General features: G+C 42.6%; 2 protein-coding genes and 1 long non-coding RNA gene across 5 annotated transcripts in view; all 3 read right to left on the bottom strand.

Moving 5' to 3' along the window:
* Nucleotides 1–12,290, bottom strand: part of NRBF2 (nuclear receptor binding factor 2) — a 39,117-nt gene extending 26,827 nt beyond the window's left edge. Inside the window, exons 1-2 of one of the 3 annotated variants that reach the window (XM_013983288.3) lie at nucleotides 12,093–12,290; nucleotides 11,722–11,874 (exon numbers count right to left, since the gene is read on the bottom strand). In XM_013983288.3, coding sequence (XP_013838742.3) covers nucleotides 11,722–11,724 — 3 coding nt within the window. In that variant the 5' untranslated portion in view covers nucleotides 11,725–11,874; nucleotides 12,093–12,290. Of the gene's footprint in view, nucleotides 1–11,721; nucleotides 11,875–12,092 lie in introns of those variants that run through there. The other 2 variants (XM_001925540.6, XM_084997058.1) reach the window with 2 other exon arrangements.
* The window catches only part of ZNF365 (zinc finger protein 365), an 831,894-nt gene that overhangs the window by 88,451 nt on the left and 722,805 nt on the right, over nucleotides 1–20,638 (bottom strand). The window lies entirely within an intron of this gene.
* The window catches only part of LOC102165048 (uncharacterized), a 1,242,341-nt gene that overhangs the window by 1,161,541 nt on the left and 60,162 nt on the right, over nucleotides 1–20,638 (bottom strand). The gene's annotated exons all lie outside the window — the stretch shown is intronic.

The raw sequence follows: 20,638 nt of genomic DNA, 5'->3' as shown, positions 1-20,638 counted from the left end.
AAAATGGATTAAAGACTTGAACATAAATCCTAAAACCATAAAACTCTCAAAGAAAACAGTCAGAAAGTGCTTTGACATAGTTCTTAGAGATAATTTTTTAATTGATACTAAAAGCAACAAAAGCAAAAATAATTAAGTGGGGCTACATCAAACTAAAAAGTGTATGCACAGCAGAGGAAATTATCAACAAAACAAAAAAAGGGAACCCACCAGATAGAAAATATATGCGAACCATACATCTGATAAGGGGATAATATCCAAAATAACATAAAAAATTCTCACAAATAAACAGAAAAAAAAAAAAAAAAAAAAAAAAGAGGGAGTTCCCGTCGTGGCACAGTGGTTAACGAATCCAACTAGGAACCATGAGGTTGTGGGTTCGATCCCTGCCCTTGCTCAGTGGGTTAAGGATCCGGCGTTGCCGTGAGCTGTGGTGTAGGCTGCAGACGCGGCTCGGACCCAGCGTTGCTGTGGCCCTGGTGTAGGCCAGCGGCTTCAGCTCCGATTCGACCCCTAGCCTGGGAACCTCCATATGCCGCGGGAGCCGCCCAAGAAATGGCAAAAAGAAAAAAAAAAAAAAAAGAAAAACTAACTAGAAACAAACAGGCAGAGGATCTGAACAGACATTTTTCCAAAGATATGCAAATGGCCAACAGGTATTTGAAAACACGCTCACTGTTTAATTTCATTTAATTTTAGGGAAAAGCAAATAAATCAAAACCACAATGAAATATCACCTCATATATACTAGAATGGCTATTATCAAAAAGATAAGAAATAACAAGTGTGGGCACAATTCCAGGAGGCACACCCATAATGCAGCAGCTTTGTATACACTTAAGTACATGTGTACTGGCCATTATGTAAAAATTTCTCATTGTGGATCACAGTCAAAACAAATGGGCAAAAAACTGATCTATCAGAAAGATTAGGTATTTTAGTCAGAATCAATCTAGCTTTCATATCTATCACCACTTACTCTGCAGTTCAAAGCTGTTATCCATAAAACGGGTGAATATTTCATACAGCTAAGAAAACAAGAAATAATATATTTAAGTGCCTGATGTCAATCCCAGCACTAAGTTAACTATTGCTAAGTCTTAGTGCTCTACTGCCTTCCCCAAAGCACTTCCGTTAAGCTTAGAATGGCTTGTGACAAAATTTTCCTTGTTGTTTTTCAAGGCAACAAATCAGTATGGTCCAAACAGCCTTTTTTTTTTTTTTTTTTAAACCTTTAAGATTTTATTGCCAATATAACTAACATGGAATAGTTACAAAGACCCCATATGGCCCGACTTTGGACCATATCTTATTCCTTTTCTTAGATGAGACTAACTGACCACTCTAAAGATCAGTTTCTCAACAAACATATTCTCAGCATCCTTAAAAGGGCCAAATACATAGAATACAATTGTGGTCCTACAGTCACACGGACCCTATTCTTCCAATTTGCAGAGTAGGTAAGCAAAGCATGAGCAACATGGTCATGTGTAAATTAAAGTGTGACATCACTTTCCAAATAGGCTGCAAAAAAATTGAAGAACTACAAGTTTTGACATTTGCTACCAGCACTCACACACACTGCCAAAACTAAATGTATAGAAAAAAATGACTAAACATACGCTATGTAATTTTATGTTACAATCTCTCCATATTAAAAATTGACAAAAAAGATGCATGTAACAGAACTTAGAGTTCAAAAACTATTTTCCCCTGCTTAAAAACAATTTATACTATTGTTCTTTTGACCAACTTCAAAAGCAAGAAAATTAGAATAGGATACTTGTACTATATATATTAAGATGACTAATTCAAACTGATCTTTCATATTTTAAAAATCACTATGAAGAAATAAGCCTAAACACCCTTACTGAAAACCTAACATACAAGAAGCAATAACAGGAGTTGCCCTGTGGCTCAGTGGATTAAGATATGGCATTGCCACTGCTGGGATTCTGGTCACTGCTACAGGGTGGGGTTGAACCCTGGCAGGGAAAATTCACATGATTTGAGTATGGCCAAAACAAAAACAAAAACCAAAAAAAGAGCAGCATCACTAATTACTGATATAGAATCTAAAGTTCAATATGAATAAGGAACATACTAAAGTGAAAATTCTAAGTATATTAATGAAGAAGCGTCACTAGAAAGAAGTTATGAAATCAAAATAAGATGTGGCCTATAATGGCAAGTTCCCTTTATGGCTCAGAAGTTAACAAATCCAACTAGGATCCATGAGGATGTGGGTTTGATCCCTGGCCTCGCTCAGTAGGCTAAGGATCTGGCATAGCTATGAGCTGTGGTGTAGGTTGCACATGCAGCTCAGATCCTGTTTTGCTGTGGCTGTGGCACAGGCCGGTAGCTGTAGCTCCAATTTGACCCCTAACCTGGGAACTTCCATGCGCTGCATTTCTGGCCAAAAAAAAAAAAAAAAAAAAAAGGTGGTCTATAATGTATTTGAATCACTGATCTAACTACATAATTTCTCTCTGTCTAGGCCTATTTATCTGTAAAACTGGGAGTAGTTCTTACTAAATTCCAAAGTTGCTCCGAAGACACATGATCAGAAATCTAGGTACTATAACAAGTCCTTATGCAATCAATTTGGACTACACTCTGATGTCATTAGAAAAAGCTTTCATATGAGATTTTCTTTCCTTTTTTTTTTTTTTTTTTTTTTTTTTAAGGACCGCACCTGCAGCATATGAAGTTCCCAGGCTAGAGGTTGAATCAGAGCTGCAGCTGCCAGCCTACACCACAGCCACGGCAACATGGGATTTGAGCTCCACCACAGCTCACTGCAACACCAGATCCTTAACCCACTGAGCAAGGCCAGGGATCAAACCCGCATTCTCAGAGATCCTAGTTGGATTCATTTCCACTGAGCCACAACAGGAACTCCTAATGGAATTTTCAAAGGCACTCGAAATCACAGCATTGAGAAGTATTACTCATGTTGAGTCAACTGGATACTACACTGGTTATCTGCTGACACAAAAGAACGACAGTCTTTTAATAATGTCATTCATAGCAACATGGATAGACCTACAGATTATCATGCAAAGTGAAGTCTGTCAGAGGAAGATAAATCATATAATATCACTTATATGTGGAATCTTAAAAAAATGATATATTTATAAAATGAACTAATTTATAAAACAGAGAGAGACTCCCAGACATGCAACCCAATGTTCATAGTGGCATTATTTACAACTGCCAAGACATGGAAGCAACATAAGTGTCCACCAACAGATGAATGGATAAAGATGTGATGTGTGTGTGTGTATGATTATATTCACACACACATACACACACACACACGGATACTACTCGGCCATAAAAAAATAAATTTTGCCATTTGCAACAACATGGATGGACTCAGAGAGTATAATGCTAAATAAGTCAGATAGAGAAAGACAGACACTGTATGACATCTTTTCATTATATGTGAAATCTAAAAAATAAAACAAATGAATATAACAAAGAAAGAGACTCACAGACATAGAGAACAAATTAGTGGTTTACCAGTGGAGAGAGGGTAGAGGAAGGGGCAATTAAAGGATATAGGACTAATAGGTACAAACTATGCATAAAATAAATAAGCTACAAGGACATATAGTACAGCACAGGGGAGGGGGAGAGGTGGAAATCAGTCTTCTAAAGCTGAGTGACAGGGATTCAGAGACGAAACAGCAGACTAGAAGGACTCCAGCTCACCTCCCCTCACAAAAACACCAAAGTTACAACTAACTGCTAAACAACCATCAACAAAATAGGCCGGAAGCTACCAAAAAAGATATCCTACACCCAAAGACAAAGAAGCCACAATGAGAGTAAAAATGCAGGATACTGGAAATGCACTTGCAATGAAGAGATCAGCAACTAAAAAAAACCTTGTGTGTGTGTATATATATACACACATATATATGTATGTACGTATGTGTGTGTATGTATGTATATGTATATATATGTATGTATGTATATATATGTGTGTGTGTATATATAGTGACTGCTATATCAAAACCACATGCTAAGTGCAAACCAAAAATTTATAATAGGTACACACAAAAAAAGCAATCCAAACACAACACTAAAGATAGTCATCAAACCACAAAGAAAGAAGGGAAGAAAGATGAACAAAAATTCAAAACAATTAACAAAATGGCATTAAGAACATACAAATCAATAATTACCTTAAATGTAAATGGACTAAATGCTCCAACCAAAAGACACAGACTACTAAATGAATACAAAAACAAGACCCATTTACAAACTGAAAGTGAGAGGATGGAAGAAGGTATTCCATGCAAACGGAAATCAAAAGAAAAGTGGAGTAGCGATATTCATATCAGACAAAACAGGCTTTAAAATAAAGATGGTTACAAGAGACAAAGGACATTACATAATAACCAAGGATCAATCTAAGAAGATACAATAATTGTAAATATGTATGCACCCAACATAGGAGCACCTCAATATGTAAGGCAATTGCTAACAGCCATAAAAGGAGAAATGGACAATAACACAATAGTGAGGGACTTTAACATCCAGACAGCAATGGACATTATCCAGACAGAAAATCAACAAGGAAACAAAGGACTTAAATGATGCATTAGACCAAATGGATATAATAGATATTTACAGAACATTCCATCTGAAAGCAGCAGAATACAGTCTTCTCAAGCACACATGGAACATTCTCTAGGACAGATCACATTCCGGACCACAAATCAAGCCTTGGTAAATTTAAGAAAACTGAAATCACATCAGGCATCTTTTTTTACCACAACACAATAAAACTAGAAATCAACAAGAAAACTGCAAAAAAACACAAACATGTGGAGACTAAACAATATGCTACAAAACAACCAATGGATCACTGATGAAACCAAAGAGGAAATCAAACAGTATCTAGAAACAAATGAAAACAAACAAACAAAAAAACAATGATCCAAAAGCCTATGGGATGCAGCAAAAGCAGTTCTAAGAGGAAAGTTTACAGCAATAACAAGGTTACCTTAGGAAACAAGAAAAATCTCAAACAAACTAACCTTACAACTAATGCAACCAGAGAAAGAACAAACAAAACCCAAAATTAGAAGGAAAGAAACCATAAAGATCAAAGCAGAAACAAAAAGAAATGAAGAAAACAACAGAAAAGATCAATGAAATTAAAACTTGGTTCTTTTAAAAGATGAACAAAATTGATAAAGCCTTAGCCAGACTCATTAAGAAAAAAAGGGAGAGGGCTCAAATCAATAAAATTAGAAATGAAAAAGTTGCAATGGGCATCTCAGAAATACAACAGATCATAAGAGACTACTACAAGCAACTATATGGCAATAAAATGGACAACCTAGAAAAAAATGGACAAATTCTTAGAAAGGTACAATCTTCCAAGACTGAACCACAAAGAAATAGAAAAGATGAACAGGCCAATCACAAGTACCAAAATTGAAACTGTGATTAAAAAACTTCCAGAGGAATTTCCCATCCTGGCATAGCAGAAACGAATCCGACTAGTACCATGGGGTTGCAGGGTTCGATCCCTAGCCCTACTCATTGGGATAAGGATCCAGTGTTGCCGTGAACTGTGGTGTAGGTCAGAGACACAGCTCAGATCTGGTGTTGCTGTGGCTGTGGTGTAGGCCAGCAGCTGTAGCTCTAATTAGACTCCTAGCCTTGGAACCTCCATATGCCATGGGTGCGGCCCTAAAAAAGACAAAAAAAAAAAAATTTCTGGGGAGTTCCTGTCATGGCTCATTGGTTAACAAATCTGAATACATCCATGAATACACAGGTTCAATCCCTGGCCTTGCTCAGTGCGTTAAGGATCTGGTATTGCTGTGAGCTGTGGTCACAGATGCAGCTCGGATCCCACATTGGTGTGGCCGTAAAAGGCAAAAAACAAAAACCAAAACAAAACTTCCAGGAGTTCCCATTGTGGCTCAGCAGGTTACAAACCCAGCTAGTATGCATGAGGATGTGGGTTAGAACCCCAGCCTCACTCAGTGGGTTAAGGATCCAGCACTACTGTGAACTGTGGTATAGGTCACAGATGCAGCTCACATCTGGAATTGTTGTGGCGTTGTGCAGGCCAGCAGCTGCAACTCTGATTTGACCCCCCAGCCTGGGAACTTCCATATGCTGAGGGTATGGCCCTAAAAAGCAAAAAATAAAAAATAAAAAAAGCAAAAGTCCAGGACCAAATGGCTGCACAGTCCATCAAACATTTACAGAAGAGTAAACACTTATCCTTCCGAAAATATTTCAAAAAATTGCAGAGGAAGGAACTCTCCCAAACTCATTCTATGAGGCCACCATCATGCTGATACTAAAAAAACACAATGACCAAAAAAAGAAAGTTACAGTCCAATATCACTGATGAGTCCAATATCACTGATGAACACCAACACAAAAAATCCTCAATAAAATACTAGCAAATCGAATCCAACAATACATTAAAAGGATCATACACCATGATCAAGTGGGATTTATCCAAGGAATGCAAGGATTTTTCAAAATCAATCACTGTGATGTACAACAAGAACAAATTGGAATAAAAAACATGATCATTCAACAGATGCAGAGTTCCTGTCGTGGTGCAGGAGAAATGAATCTGACTAGGAACCATGAGGTTGTTAGTTCGATCCCTGGCTTCACTCAGTGGGTTAAGGATCAGGAGTTGACGTGAACTGTGGTGTAGGTCAAGGATGTGGCTCAGATCCCATGTTGCTGTGGCTGTGGCATAGGCTGGCAGCTACAGCTCCGATTAGACCCCTAGCCTAGGAACGTCCATATGCCATGGGTGCAGCACTAAAAAAGCCAAAAACAAAAAAACAAAAACAAAAACAAAAAAAAACCAGAATATACTTTGTGGAGTTCCCGTCATGGCTCAGTGGTTAACAAATCCAACTAGGAACCATGAGGTTGCAGGTCTGATCCCTGATCTTGCTCAGTGGGTTTAGGATCCGGCATTGCCATGAGCTGTGGTGTGGGTCACAGAAACAGCTCGGATCTAGCATTGCTGTGGCTCTGGCATAGGCCAGCAGCTACAGCTCCAACTGGACCCCTAGCCTGGGAACCTCCATATGCCACGGGAGCAGCCCCAGAAAAGGCAAAAAAACAAAAAAGGAAAAAGAAAAAACAAAAACAGATGCAGAAAAAGCTTTTGACAAAATCCAACACCCATTTATGATAAAAACCCACCAGAAGTGGGCACACAGGGAACATACCTCAGCATAATAAAGACCACACACAACAAATTTACAGCCAACATCATTCTCAATAGTGAAAAGCTGAAAGAATTTCCACCAAATCAAGAACAAGACAAAGATGTCCACTCTCACCACTTGTATTCAACATAGTTTTGGAAGTCCTAGCCACAGGAGTCAGAGAAGAAAAATAAAAGGAATTCAAATTGAAAAAGAAGAAGTAAAACTATCACTGTTTACAGATGACATGATACTATACATAGAAAATCCTAAAAATGCTACCAGAAAACTGTTAGAGCTCATCAATGAATTCCATAAAGTTGCAGGATACGAAATTAATCCACAGAAATCTATGGAAACACAAAACACACTGAAGAGCCAAAGCAATCTTGAGAAAGAAAAAGAGGTGAAGGAATCAGACTCCCTGACTTCAGACTACACAACAAAGGTGGTCAACAAATCAGTATGGCACTGGCACAAAAACAGACATATAGATCAATGGAACAAAATAAAGCCCAGAAATAAATCCACACACCCACCTACAGTCAACTAATCTACAACAAAGGAGGCAAGAATACACAATGGAGAAAAAAAGAGTCTCTTCAATAGTGATCCTGGGAAAACTGGACAGCTACATGTAAAAGAATGAAATTAGGAGTTCCCGTCATATTCGTCAGCAGAAACGAATCTGACTAGGAACCATGGGGTTGCAGGCTCAATCTTTGGTCTCACTCAGTGGGTTAAGGATCTGACGTTGCTGTAGCTATGGTGTAGGCCGGCAGCTGTAGCTCTGGTTCAACCCCTAGCCTGGGAACTTCCATGTGCCAGTGCTGTCCTAAAAGCAAAAAAAAAAAAGAAGGAAATTTGAACACTCCCAGAGTGCCCGTCATGGCACAGGGGAAACAAGTCCGACTAGGAATCATAAGGTTTCGGGTTCGATCCCTGGCTTTGCTCAGTGGGTTAAGGATCTGGCATTGCTGTGGCTCTGGCGTAGGCTGGCAGCTTCAGCTCCAATTAGACCCCTAGCCTGGGAACCTCCATATGCGTCAGATGCGGTCCTAAAAGACAAAAAAGACCAAAAAGAAATTAGAACACTCCTTAACACTACACACAAAAATAAACTCAAAATGGATTAAACACCTAAATATAAGGCCGGATACTATAAAACTCTTAAAGGAAAACACAGGCCGAACACACTCTGATATAAACCACGGCACTATCTTTTCATAAACCTCCTAGAGTAATTACAATAAAACAAACAAAAAAAAAGTGGGACCTAATTAAAAGTTTCTGCATACAGCAAAGGAAACCTTAAACAAAACAACCCACAGAATGGGAGAAAATATCTGCAAATGAAGCAACTAACAATGGATTAATGACCAAAATATACAAACAACTCATACAGTTCAATATCAAAAAAACAACCCAATCAAAAAATGGACACATTGTCCTAATAGACATCTCTCCAAAGTAGACACACAGATGGGCAAAAACACATGAAAAGATGCTCAACATCACTAATTATTAGAGAAATGCAAATCAAAACTACTATGAGGCATCACCTCACATCAGTCAAAATGACCATCATTAAAAAGCCCACAAACAATAAATGCTAGAGAGGGTGTGGAGAAAAGGGAACCCTCTTATACAGAATTGGTGGGAATGTAAATTGGTACAACTGCTTGGAAAACAGTATGGAGTTCCTTAATTTAAAAAATCTAGGAGTTCCCATGGTGGCACAGTGGTTAACAAATCCAACTGGGAACCAGGAGGTTTCAGGTTTGATCCCTGGCCTTGCTCAGTGGGTTAAGGATCCGGCGTTGCCATGAGCTGTGGTGTAGGTTGCAGATGCGGCTCGGATCCCAAGTTGCTCTGTCTCTGGTGTAGGCTGGTGGCTACAGATCCAATTCGACCCCTAGCCTGGGAACCTCCATATGCTGTGGGAGCAGCCCAAGAAATGACAAAAAGACAAAAAATAAAATAATAAAAAAAAACAATAAAAAAATTAAAAAAATAAAAACAAGAGTTCCCGCTGTGGCTCAGGAGTAACAAACCAGACTAGTTTCCATGAGGATGAGGGTTTGATGCCTGGCCCTGCTCAGTCGGTTAAGGATCTGGCATTGTCACAAGCTATAGCATAGGTCCCAGATGCATTCAGATCCAGTGTTGCTGTGACGGTGGTATAGGCTGGCAGCTGCAGCTCCAACTCAACCCCTAGCCTGAGAACTTCCATATCTATATGCCTTGAGTGCATTAAAAAAAAAAAAAAAAAAACCTAAAAACACAACTACCATTTGATGCAGCAATACCACTCTGGGACATCTATCCAGAGAAAACCCCAATCTGAAAAGATACATGCACCCCAATGTTCACTGGGGCACTGTTTACAATAGCCAAAACATGGAAGCAACCTAAACGTCCATCAACAGAGAAACGGATAAAGATGTAGTACATATATATGTGATGGAATATTACTCAACCATAAAAAAGAATGAAATACCATTCACAGCAACATGGATGAGCCTAGAGATTATCACACAAAGTGAAGTTAGTCAGACAATGAAAAACAATCATCATATGACATCACCTATATGTGGAATCTAAAAACTTACATGAAGAACTGAAACAGACTGGGAACAGACTTAAGGTTACCAAAGGTAGTAGGGAGGGATGGGCTAGGGGTTTAGGACTGGCGTATGCACACTGTTGTATATGGAATGACTGGCCAATGGGGACCTGCTGTATAGCACATGGAACTCTATCCAATATTCTGTGATCTGTATGGGAAAAGAATCTGAAAAAGAATGGATGTGTAAACATGTATAACTGAATTACTTTGTTGCAGGAATTAGCACAACACTGTAAATCAACTATACCTCAATAAAACTTTTAAAAATGAAAAAAAAAAAAGAAATATAGGAAAAAAAAAAAAAACCTGGGTGACAACAAATTCAGAGGCCTGTCATTGGTACTCAGCAGCACAGTCAAAATGATTCAAGTAAAGGTTAATCTCTATTCCGATGTCATCATGCATTAAACAGCCAGGGTAGAACTCAGATCTTTCAAATCTCAAATGGTTTAAGAATTCGAGATGTCAAATTTCTGATATTTGTCCACATAAATGTTATGGCTGGGTTATGCTAGCCTCCTTAACAAGACTATTCAAAATTCTCTATAAAAAGATAATACCATTGCCAAGATTTAACCAACTTTTCCTAAACTGGATTCTGCTGCTCCATCTACAACTGTCATACAGTTCCAGTCTTTTCAAAAGCTACCACACACTAGTGGGGCACTTGGCTGGGGTTATGCTGCAGCAAGCAGCCAAATAAAGTGAAGTTAACTGGAACTGAACCAATGGTCATTTTGCAAGGACACTTGAACTTTGAAGCACTTTGTAAACTGCTAGTTATTTCTAATAATATTCTTGTGTAGTTTCAGTACTGAACCATCCATTACATTTAATTGCCAACTATGTCACCTTAAAAATAAGAAAAGTACAAAAAATTTCCGAGTCCATTTGTTTGTTTAAATCACAAATCTAGTCCAATGTTTTTTAAGTGTAAACAACTCTTACCAATGGGGGCAGGGATCAACTTAATAAAACCGGGAGGCCCTTCCAAGCAGCTAACTTGGCACCATTCATCTGGGAACCATAGCTTTAGGTCCTAAAATCTTATTTTAAGCTCACCAAGTCCTAACCTTATTTTACAAGTGAGACTTTTAAATTAAAGGTTTTGGTCTGATTATTATAATAGCTAACTCTTCACTTCATTAAATAGCAGGTACTGTTCTAGACCCTTTACACCTGTTTACTCCTTCAATCCTCACACACACAAAAAGAGTGAGGTCAACTAATTTGCCCAAGGTCACATAGTTATTAAGTGACAAAGCCAGAATTCAATTCCAAGCAGTTTAGGTCCAGAATCTATACTCTTAAACCACCAGGGGCTACTGCTTCTCTATAAAATGGTATAAATCCAGCCCAGGGCTCTTCCACCACAAGAGTGTTCTCATAGTTCCAACCTGAGGAACTAATTTTCCATACATCCTATTTTTCCAATCCCACCATCGCAGCTGAACTGCAAAAAGTTCCTGTTGTCTGTTTGCAACTTTAAGTAATCTAACTTTCGTGTCCAAAATAGAGAGCCTCCTGGGAAACCAAAAGTTGCAGTGGCCAGGTGGAAAAGAACTCGTATTTCTCGTTGTTTTAATCGCAACACCTGAGATGCCTAAAAACCTAACAAGTAAATGAGCTATCAACACCTTTCCTGAGAAAGGCAAACATCTACCATATTTTCTTGATGACTATAGTAGTGAAACAGCTAAAAACAGGGATGGCTTTCCCCAGCTGTCTAATTTATTTGAAAAGGGAGACTCTCAGTTTATGCATCTGAATATAGGTGAGAAATGAGTTAAGGGAAACGAGGGTAGAGAAGAATATGCTCCATCTCTCCAGGCTCAGACTTCAGACCCTGTGTTAGAAGTTAGAACCAATATTACATACCATTTCTGCCCTGGCCGGGCAGCAGTGCCTCTCCAGACAGCAAGAGAGATGGTTACGTGGCGCTTGGAGGCATTTCCTCCGGCCTGGAGAGGTGGCCGCCCTCGGTGGTGGGAGCCCCTCGCCCAGGGCCGTGGGTCAAGGGGTAGGGGAAACCTGGAGGCGGCGGGAAACCAGAGGTGGGAGCTTCTCAGGGATCCCCCAAGGGGCAGTCTGCAGTGGCTTGCTTGGCTAGAGCCGCTGTAGGGCCGTGCCTGCCTGCTCCCCTCAACCTTTAGGACCACCCTCGCTAAATCCACGCCAGCGGTACGCCAGACCGGACTTCTGAGGCAAAGGCGCCCGAGGACGGACGCAAACCTCCGTGGGCCACTCACCAGGTTGAGGGGTCCTTCCATTACTTCCATAGACCCCGGGGTAAGCGGCGGCCTGAGGAAGGGGAGCGGCGGAGCCCGGGCACATGGAAGTGTACAACAGAAGAGCGCGACGCAGCGACAGCTACTGCGGCCCCGCTCCGCGCCCCGGGAGCCAGCGGCGGGCGCAGACTGAGCAACAACCAAACCACTTCCTCCTCCGGCGCCGCGCCGCGGGCCCGCCCCCTGCGCTGCAGGCACGCACACGTCACGGCGTCACACGCGCTGGTTCAAGGTGGGAGTGAGGACAGGGAGTGGGTGGGGCTCAGGGAAGGCGGGGCACCGACGGATACTTTCTCGCGAGCTATCTTTTCTCTCGCGCGAGGCATAGCTTGAGCTTCTTGAAGACACCTCAAAAGTCACGTGAGGAGGTACAGCTTTTTTGTTGCAATTTCAGCTAAAGGGCTGTCTTCTTGTTTCGTGTGTCAGATTTACTCCCCGCCCAGCTTTTCCCCAATTCACTCAGCTTTATCACAACTCCTTTTCTCTCACGTTCCCACCTGATTTATTTTCAAAAGTAAGGTTTGGTGTTCCCGTCCTGGCGCAGTGGAAACGAATCCCACTGGGAACCATGAGGTTGTGGGTTCCATGCCTGACCTCGCTCAGTGGGTTAAGGATCCAGCGTTGCCGTGAGCTGTGCTGCAGGTCGCAGACGTGGTTCAGATCTGGTGTTGCTGTGGCTGTGGCATAGGCAGGAGGCTACAGCTCTGATTAGACCCCTAGCCTGGGAACCTCCATATGCTGCAGGTGCAGCCCTAAAAAGACAAAGACAAAAAAAAAGTAAAGTTTGAGTGTGAACTAAACCATGCACTGGACTACACCCTGCTAGAGAAAGACACAAACATGAATGATTCAGAACGCTGCCCTCAAGTTGCAAACAACAAATGAAAAAAATATGGGTCACAACTACTATGGTAGGTTCTCTGTCAAGGAATTCATTAATTAAAAAAAAAAGAAAGGTGATTTACGCTGTAAAGGGAACAGCTAGCTGTGATAGAGGCACCATAAGTTTTGCAACTTCAAGCAATTATTTCAAAAGTCTTGTGAGGAGCTCCTGCTGTGGTGCAATGGGATCAGCAGCATCTTGGAAGTGCTGGGACGAAGTTCGATCCTGCTCGGCACAGTGGGTTAAGGATCCAGAGTTGCTGCAACTGCAGCTTGGATCTGATCCCTGGCCAGGAGCTCTGTATGCCACAGGACAGCCAAAAATGGAAAAAAAAAAAAAAATCTTGTGAGCTAGGAAGAGGACCATAAGCTTTAGTTGAGACCCCAGTCTTGGCCTAAACCTTGACTGCAGCCTTGTGAGACCCTGAGCAGAGGACTCATCAAAGCCATTTCCCAATTCCTGACCTGTGGAAGTTGTCAGGTAATAAATGTTTGTTGCTGTAAGCCACTAAGTTTGTGGTAATTTATTATACAGCAAAGAAAACTGGGAGTTCCTGCTGTGGCTCAGTAGATTAAGGACCCAACATTTTCTCTGAGAGGATGCAGGTTCTATCCCTGGATCCAGCATTGCTGCAAGCTGCAACATAGGTCACAGATGCAGCTGGGATCTGGCATCGCTGTGGCTGTGGCATAGGCCTCAGCTGTAGCACCAATTTGACCCCTAGACTGGGAACTTACATATGCTGCAGGTGTGGCCATAAAAAGAAAAAAAAAAAAACTATTAAGACCCCCTTCAGGGAGTAAAATCCAGAGGCAGGGCTTTCTTGATAAACTATAACCATGAGCTGTGAATCTGTGTCACCCCTTCACTCCCAAGGTGGCAGGTTGTGCAGTGGGCAGGTTTGATACCTCTAAGGGGAACTTCAGCAACAGTGGGACAAGGAGGAGTGTGTGTTTGAGAACAACTTCATCCAGATCAGCAAAAGAGGAGATGAATTAGATATATGCAACCATGTCCAAATGGTGACATGGACATTACATCTGCCATCTCTGTTCTCTGCCACTTGTCATGCTGTTGGCCTGACCAACCACAAGCTTTGAAGAGCATGCTCTTCATGCTGAGGCCATCAAAGGAAGAGGTCCCAGACCTACAAAGATGTTAGAGTTATCCAAGCTGCTTTCCTTGAAGTGTAGGGAGCAGAAACTGACAGCATTTATGACTTGAACTTAGCCAGAACCCAGACTGGGACTTGAACCCACATGCCAGGACTTGAACCCAGCCTAAACCGAGATTGGGACTTGAATCCACGATCTTTAAATTAAAATCACTCACCTGGAGTTCCCGTCGTGGCTCAGTGGTTAATGAATCCGACTAAGAACCATGAGGTTGCGGGTTCGATCCCTGGCCTCGCTCAGTGAGTGAAGGATCCGGCATTGCTGTGGCTGTGGTGTAGGCTGGCAGCTATAGCTCCAATTAGACCCCTAGCCTGGGAACCTCCATGTGCCGTGGGTGCAGCCCTAAAACACACACACACACACACACAATGTGCACTGTAAAAAAAAAAAAAAAAAAAAAAATGTTTAAAATCACTCACCTGGTGCCTGGACTTTCTGTGCCTAAACACAGAAGGAATTCAGCGAGAGACAAAGTGATAGGCAACAAATAGTTTTATTAAGGCTCTTGTGAGAAGTATAAGCAGGCAGGCAAGGAGGCTCCTCCCTGAGAATTAGGTGAACTACAGTTTTACAATCCAAGGGGAGTGAGTAGCAATGGGAAAAGACTGTCTCTTCCTCTTCGAGTAGTGACTCCTCCTTGGTATCCAATAAGAGTATTTGACCCTATAAGGTCAAACTTAGGACTGTCAAGGTGCTTATTCAACTCAGCAGATGGGAGGTCCTTAAATTCCTGCCCTTGGTCCTAAGGATCATTTTCTTTCACTTAATGACCTGAGGCATATCTCATGCTCTTATTTGTGATTTTGTAGTTAAGGATGCCTGCTTCATTCTGATGGTTTTGGGGGTTTTTTGTTTTTTGGCTTTTTGCCTTTTCTAGGGCCACTTCCCGAGGCATGTGGAGGTTCCCAGGCTAGGGGTCAAATCGGAGCTGTAGCCACAGGCAACACCAGAGCCACAGCAACGCAGGATCCAAGCGGCGTCTGCTACCTACACCACAGCTCACGGCAATGCCAGATCATTAACCCACTGAGCAAGGGCAGGGACCGAACCTGCAACCTCATGGTTCCTAGTCAGATTCGTTAACCACTGTGCCATGATGGGGAACTCCTCTGCTGGCTTTTTTGAGCAATTATTAAAGTGGTCTCCCAAGTTCCCAAGGTTTCCCACTCTATCTAAGGGCCCCCACTGAGACTTCAGCAACTACGTAGGTAACTATCCTACTCCATCCCTGTCACATCTATGCCTGAAGCTCCCCACTGGCTATTTTTTCTACTTGCAACTTTGTATCTTTTCAAACTCATGGAGGGCTCCTTCGCCTGTTTGGAAAAACCCATTTATTTCCTGAGACCATCAGTGGAGTCTATCAGGACATCCCCGCTGGAGAAATAGTGGACATGCTTATTATTGAATCAGAGATGAGAAAAGCCCACCATTAAGTTTCTACTTCAACTCAGCAAGATGGAACCAGGAGGCTCTGGGAGAACATTGAAAAGCTGCAAATCTATTAGTGTTCTCTGTGGCTCACCTGGGAAGTGAATTCCATGTAAAAATCCAATCCTAAATAGGCTACCACTGAGGAAAATGCCACATTGAAGTGGTTAATGTGCTTCTGCAGAGTATACCTCAAGGCCCAATTTTATTTATTTATTTAGCTTTTTAGGGCCACACCAGCAGCATATGGAAGTTCCCAGGCTAAGGGTCAAATCAGAGCTACAGATGCCAGCCCATGCCACAGCAACTTGGAATCTGAGCTGAGTCTGCAACCTACACCACAGCTAATGGCAATGCTGGATCCTTAACCCACTGAGAGAGGCCAAGGATTGAACTCGCATCCTCATGGATCCTACTTGGGTTTGTTACCACTGAGCCACGATGGGAACTCCTCAAGTCCCACTTTTAGATGTTCTTTAGATATTAGCTGCCTAATCGTAGTTTAGGGTTTGTTTGTTTGTCTGTTTTTCTTTTTATGGCTGTACCTGTAGCATATGGAAGTTCCCTGGCTAGGAGTTGAATCAGTGTTGCAGCTGAGGCCTACACCACAGCCATGGCAACACTGGAACCAAGCTGCATCTACAACCTATGCCGTGGCTTATGGCAACACCGGATCCTTAACCCATTGAGTGAGACCAGGGATCAAACCCACATCCTTACAGAGACAATGTCAGGTTCTTATTCTTCCGAGCCACAACAGGAATTCCATAGCTGCACTAGTCTTTTTGGGGTGGGAGTGCTGCACTCATAGCATATGGAGGTTCCCAGGCTAGGGGTTGAATCAGAGCTACAGCTGCCAGTCTACACCACAGACACTGCAATGTGGAATCCAAGCCAAGTCTGCAACCTACACAGCAGCTCATGGCAATGCCGGATCCTTAACCCCCTGAGCGAGGCCAGGGATTGAACCCACAACCTCTCAGATCCTAGTCAGGTTCGTTAACTGCTGAGCCATAAAGGAAACTCCTAGCTGCACTAGTCTTATTCCCATCTACAGCTTCATGATCTTCCAATCTCTTCTTGAATATTTACTACCATAAAGTGATCTGTTGTGATCCATTTTTTTGTTTGTTTGTTTGAATGGTAACCAGTGTTCCCATGACTGCGATGCCCTGAGTTTGTATAAATCACTATAACAGAGAGTGTGAATATACGCACAATGTGTTCCTTGCTATTAAAATGTAAAATGTGCATACCCTTGACTCAGCAATCCCTACGGATATACTAGCACAAGTATAGAAAATAAAACCATGTGAAGATGTTCCCTGGGGACATTATAATAATGTTCTCCCTAGTTCTAGAACACTTCAAACAAAACTAGAAAAGACATTTGACATAGGTGCTGTAGAGGGGATTCTTCTATCAAGAGGAAGCTTTGATTGATGACCTCAAAAGTTTATCTGGTCATAAAGCTTTTTTTTTTTTTCCTTTTTAGGGCCACACCTGTGGCATAGGGAGGTTCCCAGGCTAGGGGTCAAATCAGAGCTGTAGCTGCTGGCCACAGCCACAGCAACGCAGGATCTGAGCCCCATCTGCGACCTATACCACAGCTCACGGCAACAGCAGATCCTTAACCTACTGAGGAAGACCAGGGATCGAACCGACAGCTTCATGGTTCTTAGTTGGATTTGTTCCCTCTGCACCACGATGGGAAATCCTGGTCATAATGCTTTGCTGTGCTCAGTTACAGTAAAACCAGGTGTTACTGAGCAGGGCCCTGGGGGGCTCCTGGGCACACAAGCCATTCTGTGTCCCCCATTTCTTTTTAGGGAAGACACTTCAGCCTTCATGACCTGCCCTGAGTTCCAAAGGGCAGTTGCTAATCAGGGAAGGGAGGGGATGCAGAGACCAGGGAGGACAGTCTAGAGACAATAGTGCAGCCTTGGGGCAGGGTCCCGGTGCTCCTCAAGGAATACACATAACAATATATTTGAGACTTTCTAAAGAACTAAAACCCCCAACAAATGGAAAAACTACTTGATGAAGCATTCTTGACTCTGAGAAGAAGGAGGACCACCAGAACCAGTCCTGGGACCACTAAACACTGGTTTTGAAAGACAACACAAGCTTGCCTCTATGCGAATCCTTATCTGCAGCCCTATTTTCCACTCTCCAAACTATAAAACCATGTGCTAATCTCTCCCAAGAAGGGCACAGTCTTTAAGGCATTAGGCTGCTGTGGCCTCCTTTGCCTGGAGCAAAGCAATAAAGCTCTTTTTCTCCTTTGCCCAAAACTCTTTCTCCACGTTTCTACTTGACACTGGTGGACAGAGGTCAGGTTTTGGCAATATGGGGAGTAGAACCTTCTGGTCTCCTGTTGTGTCTTCCCTACCCCTATTATTTATCTGCCCCTCAGCAGAGGCTGTCCAAGGAGAAAGGAATTAGGACAAGGTCAGCATCAGGAACCATCACATGGTTGATGAGGTGTATGTGGCCCTACCTCTGACTATGCCATAGGAAAGAGTCCAGTGTACCTCCCACACTTCTGTTTTTATGGACTGCCTAGTGAAATCACCCCAAGCACACACTCTTCTGGTCACAAAATCTACAGAGCATGGCAAAGGGCAATAAAAGCAGACAGGGAAGGGGAAAGTCCCTGGAAAAAAAGAATGCAAGCATGGCTTTCCTGACATGAGGAGCCATTTTTGGCCTAAGCCATTTTGTAGTCTAAACCTGGCCACAATGCTTGTCCTAGAAAAGGTCTTGATAATAACAGTCTTAAAACAACAAGACAAATTTATGAAGCAAGAGAGGTAACAATAGCAAAGATAACAGGTCAGTTGTAAATCAAGTCAGTTGTTATATTTCAATGGTAAAAATTAGCCTAAACCATCTTGAGCTGTTTTGCAGATTTTTTGGGGGGGGGTCTTTTTAGAGCCACACCCATTCCCCGGTGGAGGTTCCCTGGTTAGGGATCAAATTGGAACTATAGCTGCTGGCCTACACCACAGTCACAGCAGTGCTGGATCTGAGCCACATCTGTGACCTACACCACAGTTCACAGCAATGCCAGATCCTTAACCCACTGAGTGAGGCCAGGGATCAAACCTGCATCCTAATGGATACTAGTTGGGTTCATTAACCACTGAGCTACGATGGGAACTCCTGTTTTGCAGAATTTAAATCCCACCTTGGGTGTTCAACCACCAGATGAAGTAGAATCTAAGGGATGAAAATATTGACCTTTTCTGACCCTCATGACTTTAATCAACTAAAGCTTGGACTTTGCCTACCTCCCAAGCTCCGTCATGAATATGCAAGTACCCATAGCTTAAGATTCCCCAACTCGGCTTTGGAAGACATAGCTTTAGGAAAGCTTTCTGGTATTCTCCTTGCTTGCAAGTAATAAATCCTTCCTTATCCCTGTCTTTGGCTTTTGGCTTGACAGCCACAAAGAAGTGAACCCAGATTTAGGGATAACAACAGGAATAGCAGAAGGGGCAGCCACAATGATGCTGGGTACATAACAGCAACCACGTCTGCAGGCTGAAGACAGATCAGCACAGCAATGTCTGGAGAAGCCAGCAAAAGCCCAGGAGGATGAGGAGCCAGCAAGATGATGGCAGAACCACGAACCACAAACATGTCCTCAGTGGGTGGTTAAAGTGCTTGTGGTGGAGTTATGCACAAAGTGGGTGATGTGAGGAACTGTTCCATATCTAAGCAGAGTGGCAGGTCATGATGCTTACTCATAACTTCCCCAGTTTTACCATCTGGTGATCTTACACTCATTATCATTCAGGTGGCAGTTATGATGAAACTATACGGCCTTAAAAAACCTTTAACCAGGAGTTCCCGTCGTGGCGCAGTGGTTAACGAATCCGACTAGGAACCATGAGGTTGCGGGTTCGGTCCCTGCCCTTGCTCAGTGGGTTAACGATCCGGCGTTGCCGTGAGCTGTGGTGTAGGTTGCAGACGCGGCTTGGATCCTGCGTTGCTGTGGCTCTGGCGTAGGCCGGTGGCTACAGCTCCGATTCAACCCCTAGCCTGGGAACCTCCATATGCCGCGGGAGCGGCCCAAGAAATAGCAACAACAACAACAATAATGCCGAGGGAGCGGCCCAAGAAATAGCAACAACAATAACAACAACAACAAAAGACAAAAACAAAAAAAACAAAAAAAAAACCTTTAACCAGTATCTTACTTATGTTTCTTTCTTTTCTTTCTTTCTTTCTTTTTTTTTTTTTTTTTTTTAAGGGCAGCACCTGTGGCATATGGAAGTTCCTGGGCTACAGGTCGAATTGGAGCTGGAGCTGCCAGCCTACAAAATAGCCACAGCAACACCAGATCTGAGCTGTATCTGTGACCTGCATGACCGCTCACAGCAACGCTGGATCCTTAACCCACTGAGTGAGGCCAGGGATCATACCTGTATCCTCATGAATACTAGTCGGGTTCTTATCCTGCTGAGCCATGACAGGAACTCCATTATGTTTCTTCTTTCCTTTTTTTCTTTTTAGGACCCCTCATGTGGCAAATGGAAGCTCCCAGTCTAGAGATTGAATTGGAGCTGCATCTGCCAGCCCATGGCAACACCAGACACTTAACTGACTGAGTGAGGCCAGGAATCAAACCTACATCCTCATGGATACCAGTCAGATTCATTACCACTTGGCTACAACAGGAACTCCCATTATGTTCCCTTTTGTATGTGTTATTGAACTTGAGTTCAAGTTCAGCTCACCACTTGAAAGCCAATACTTAAAAGTGCTGGTAGGAATGGAGATGTTGCTTTCTTTTTTTTCATTTTTTCTTTTTTTTTTTTTTTTTGCCATTTCTTGGGCCGCTCCTAAGGCATATGGAGGTTCCCAGGCTAGAGGTCGAATCGGAGCTGTAGCCTACACCAGAGCCAGAGCACCTCGGGATCCGAGCCGTGTCTGCGACCTACACCACAGCTCATGGCAACGCCGGATCCTCAACCCACTGAGCAAGGCCAGGGATCGAACCTGCAACCTCA

The sequence above is a fragment of the Sus scrofa genome, chromosome 14 (assembly GCF_054392235.1).
Source record: "Sus scrofa isolate SSC_HxYL_T2T_F1_AM1 chromosome 14, Sscrofa_HxYL_maternal_Yorkshire_Landrace_v2.0, whole genome shotgun sequence".
NCBI lineage: Eukaryota > Metazoa > Chordata > Mammalia > Artiodactyla > Suidae > Sus > Sus scrofa.
The sequence above is the reverse complement of the archived record's forward strand: the minus strand, read 5'-3'. Positions and strand labels throughout refer to the sequence as shown.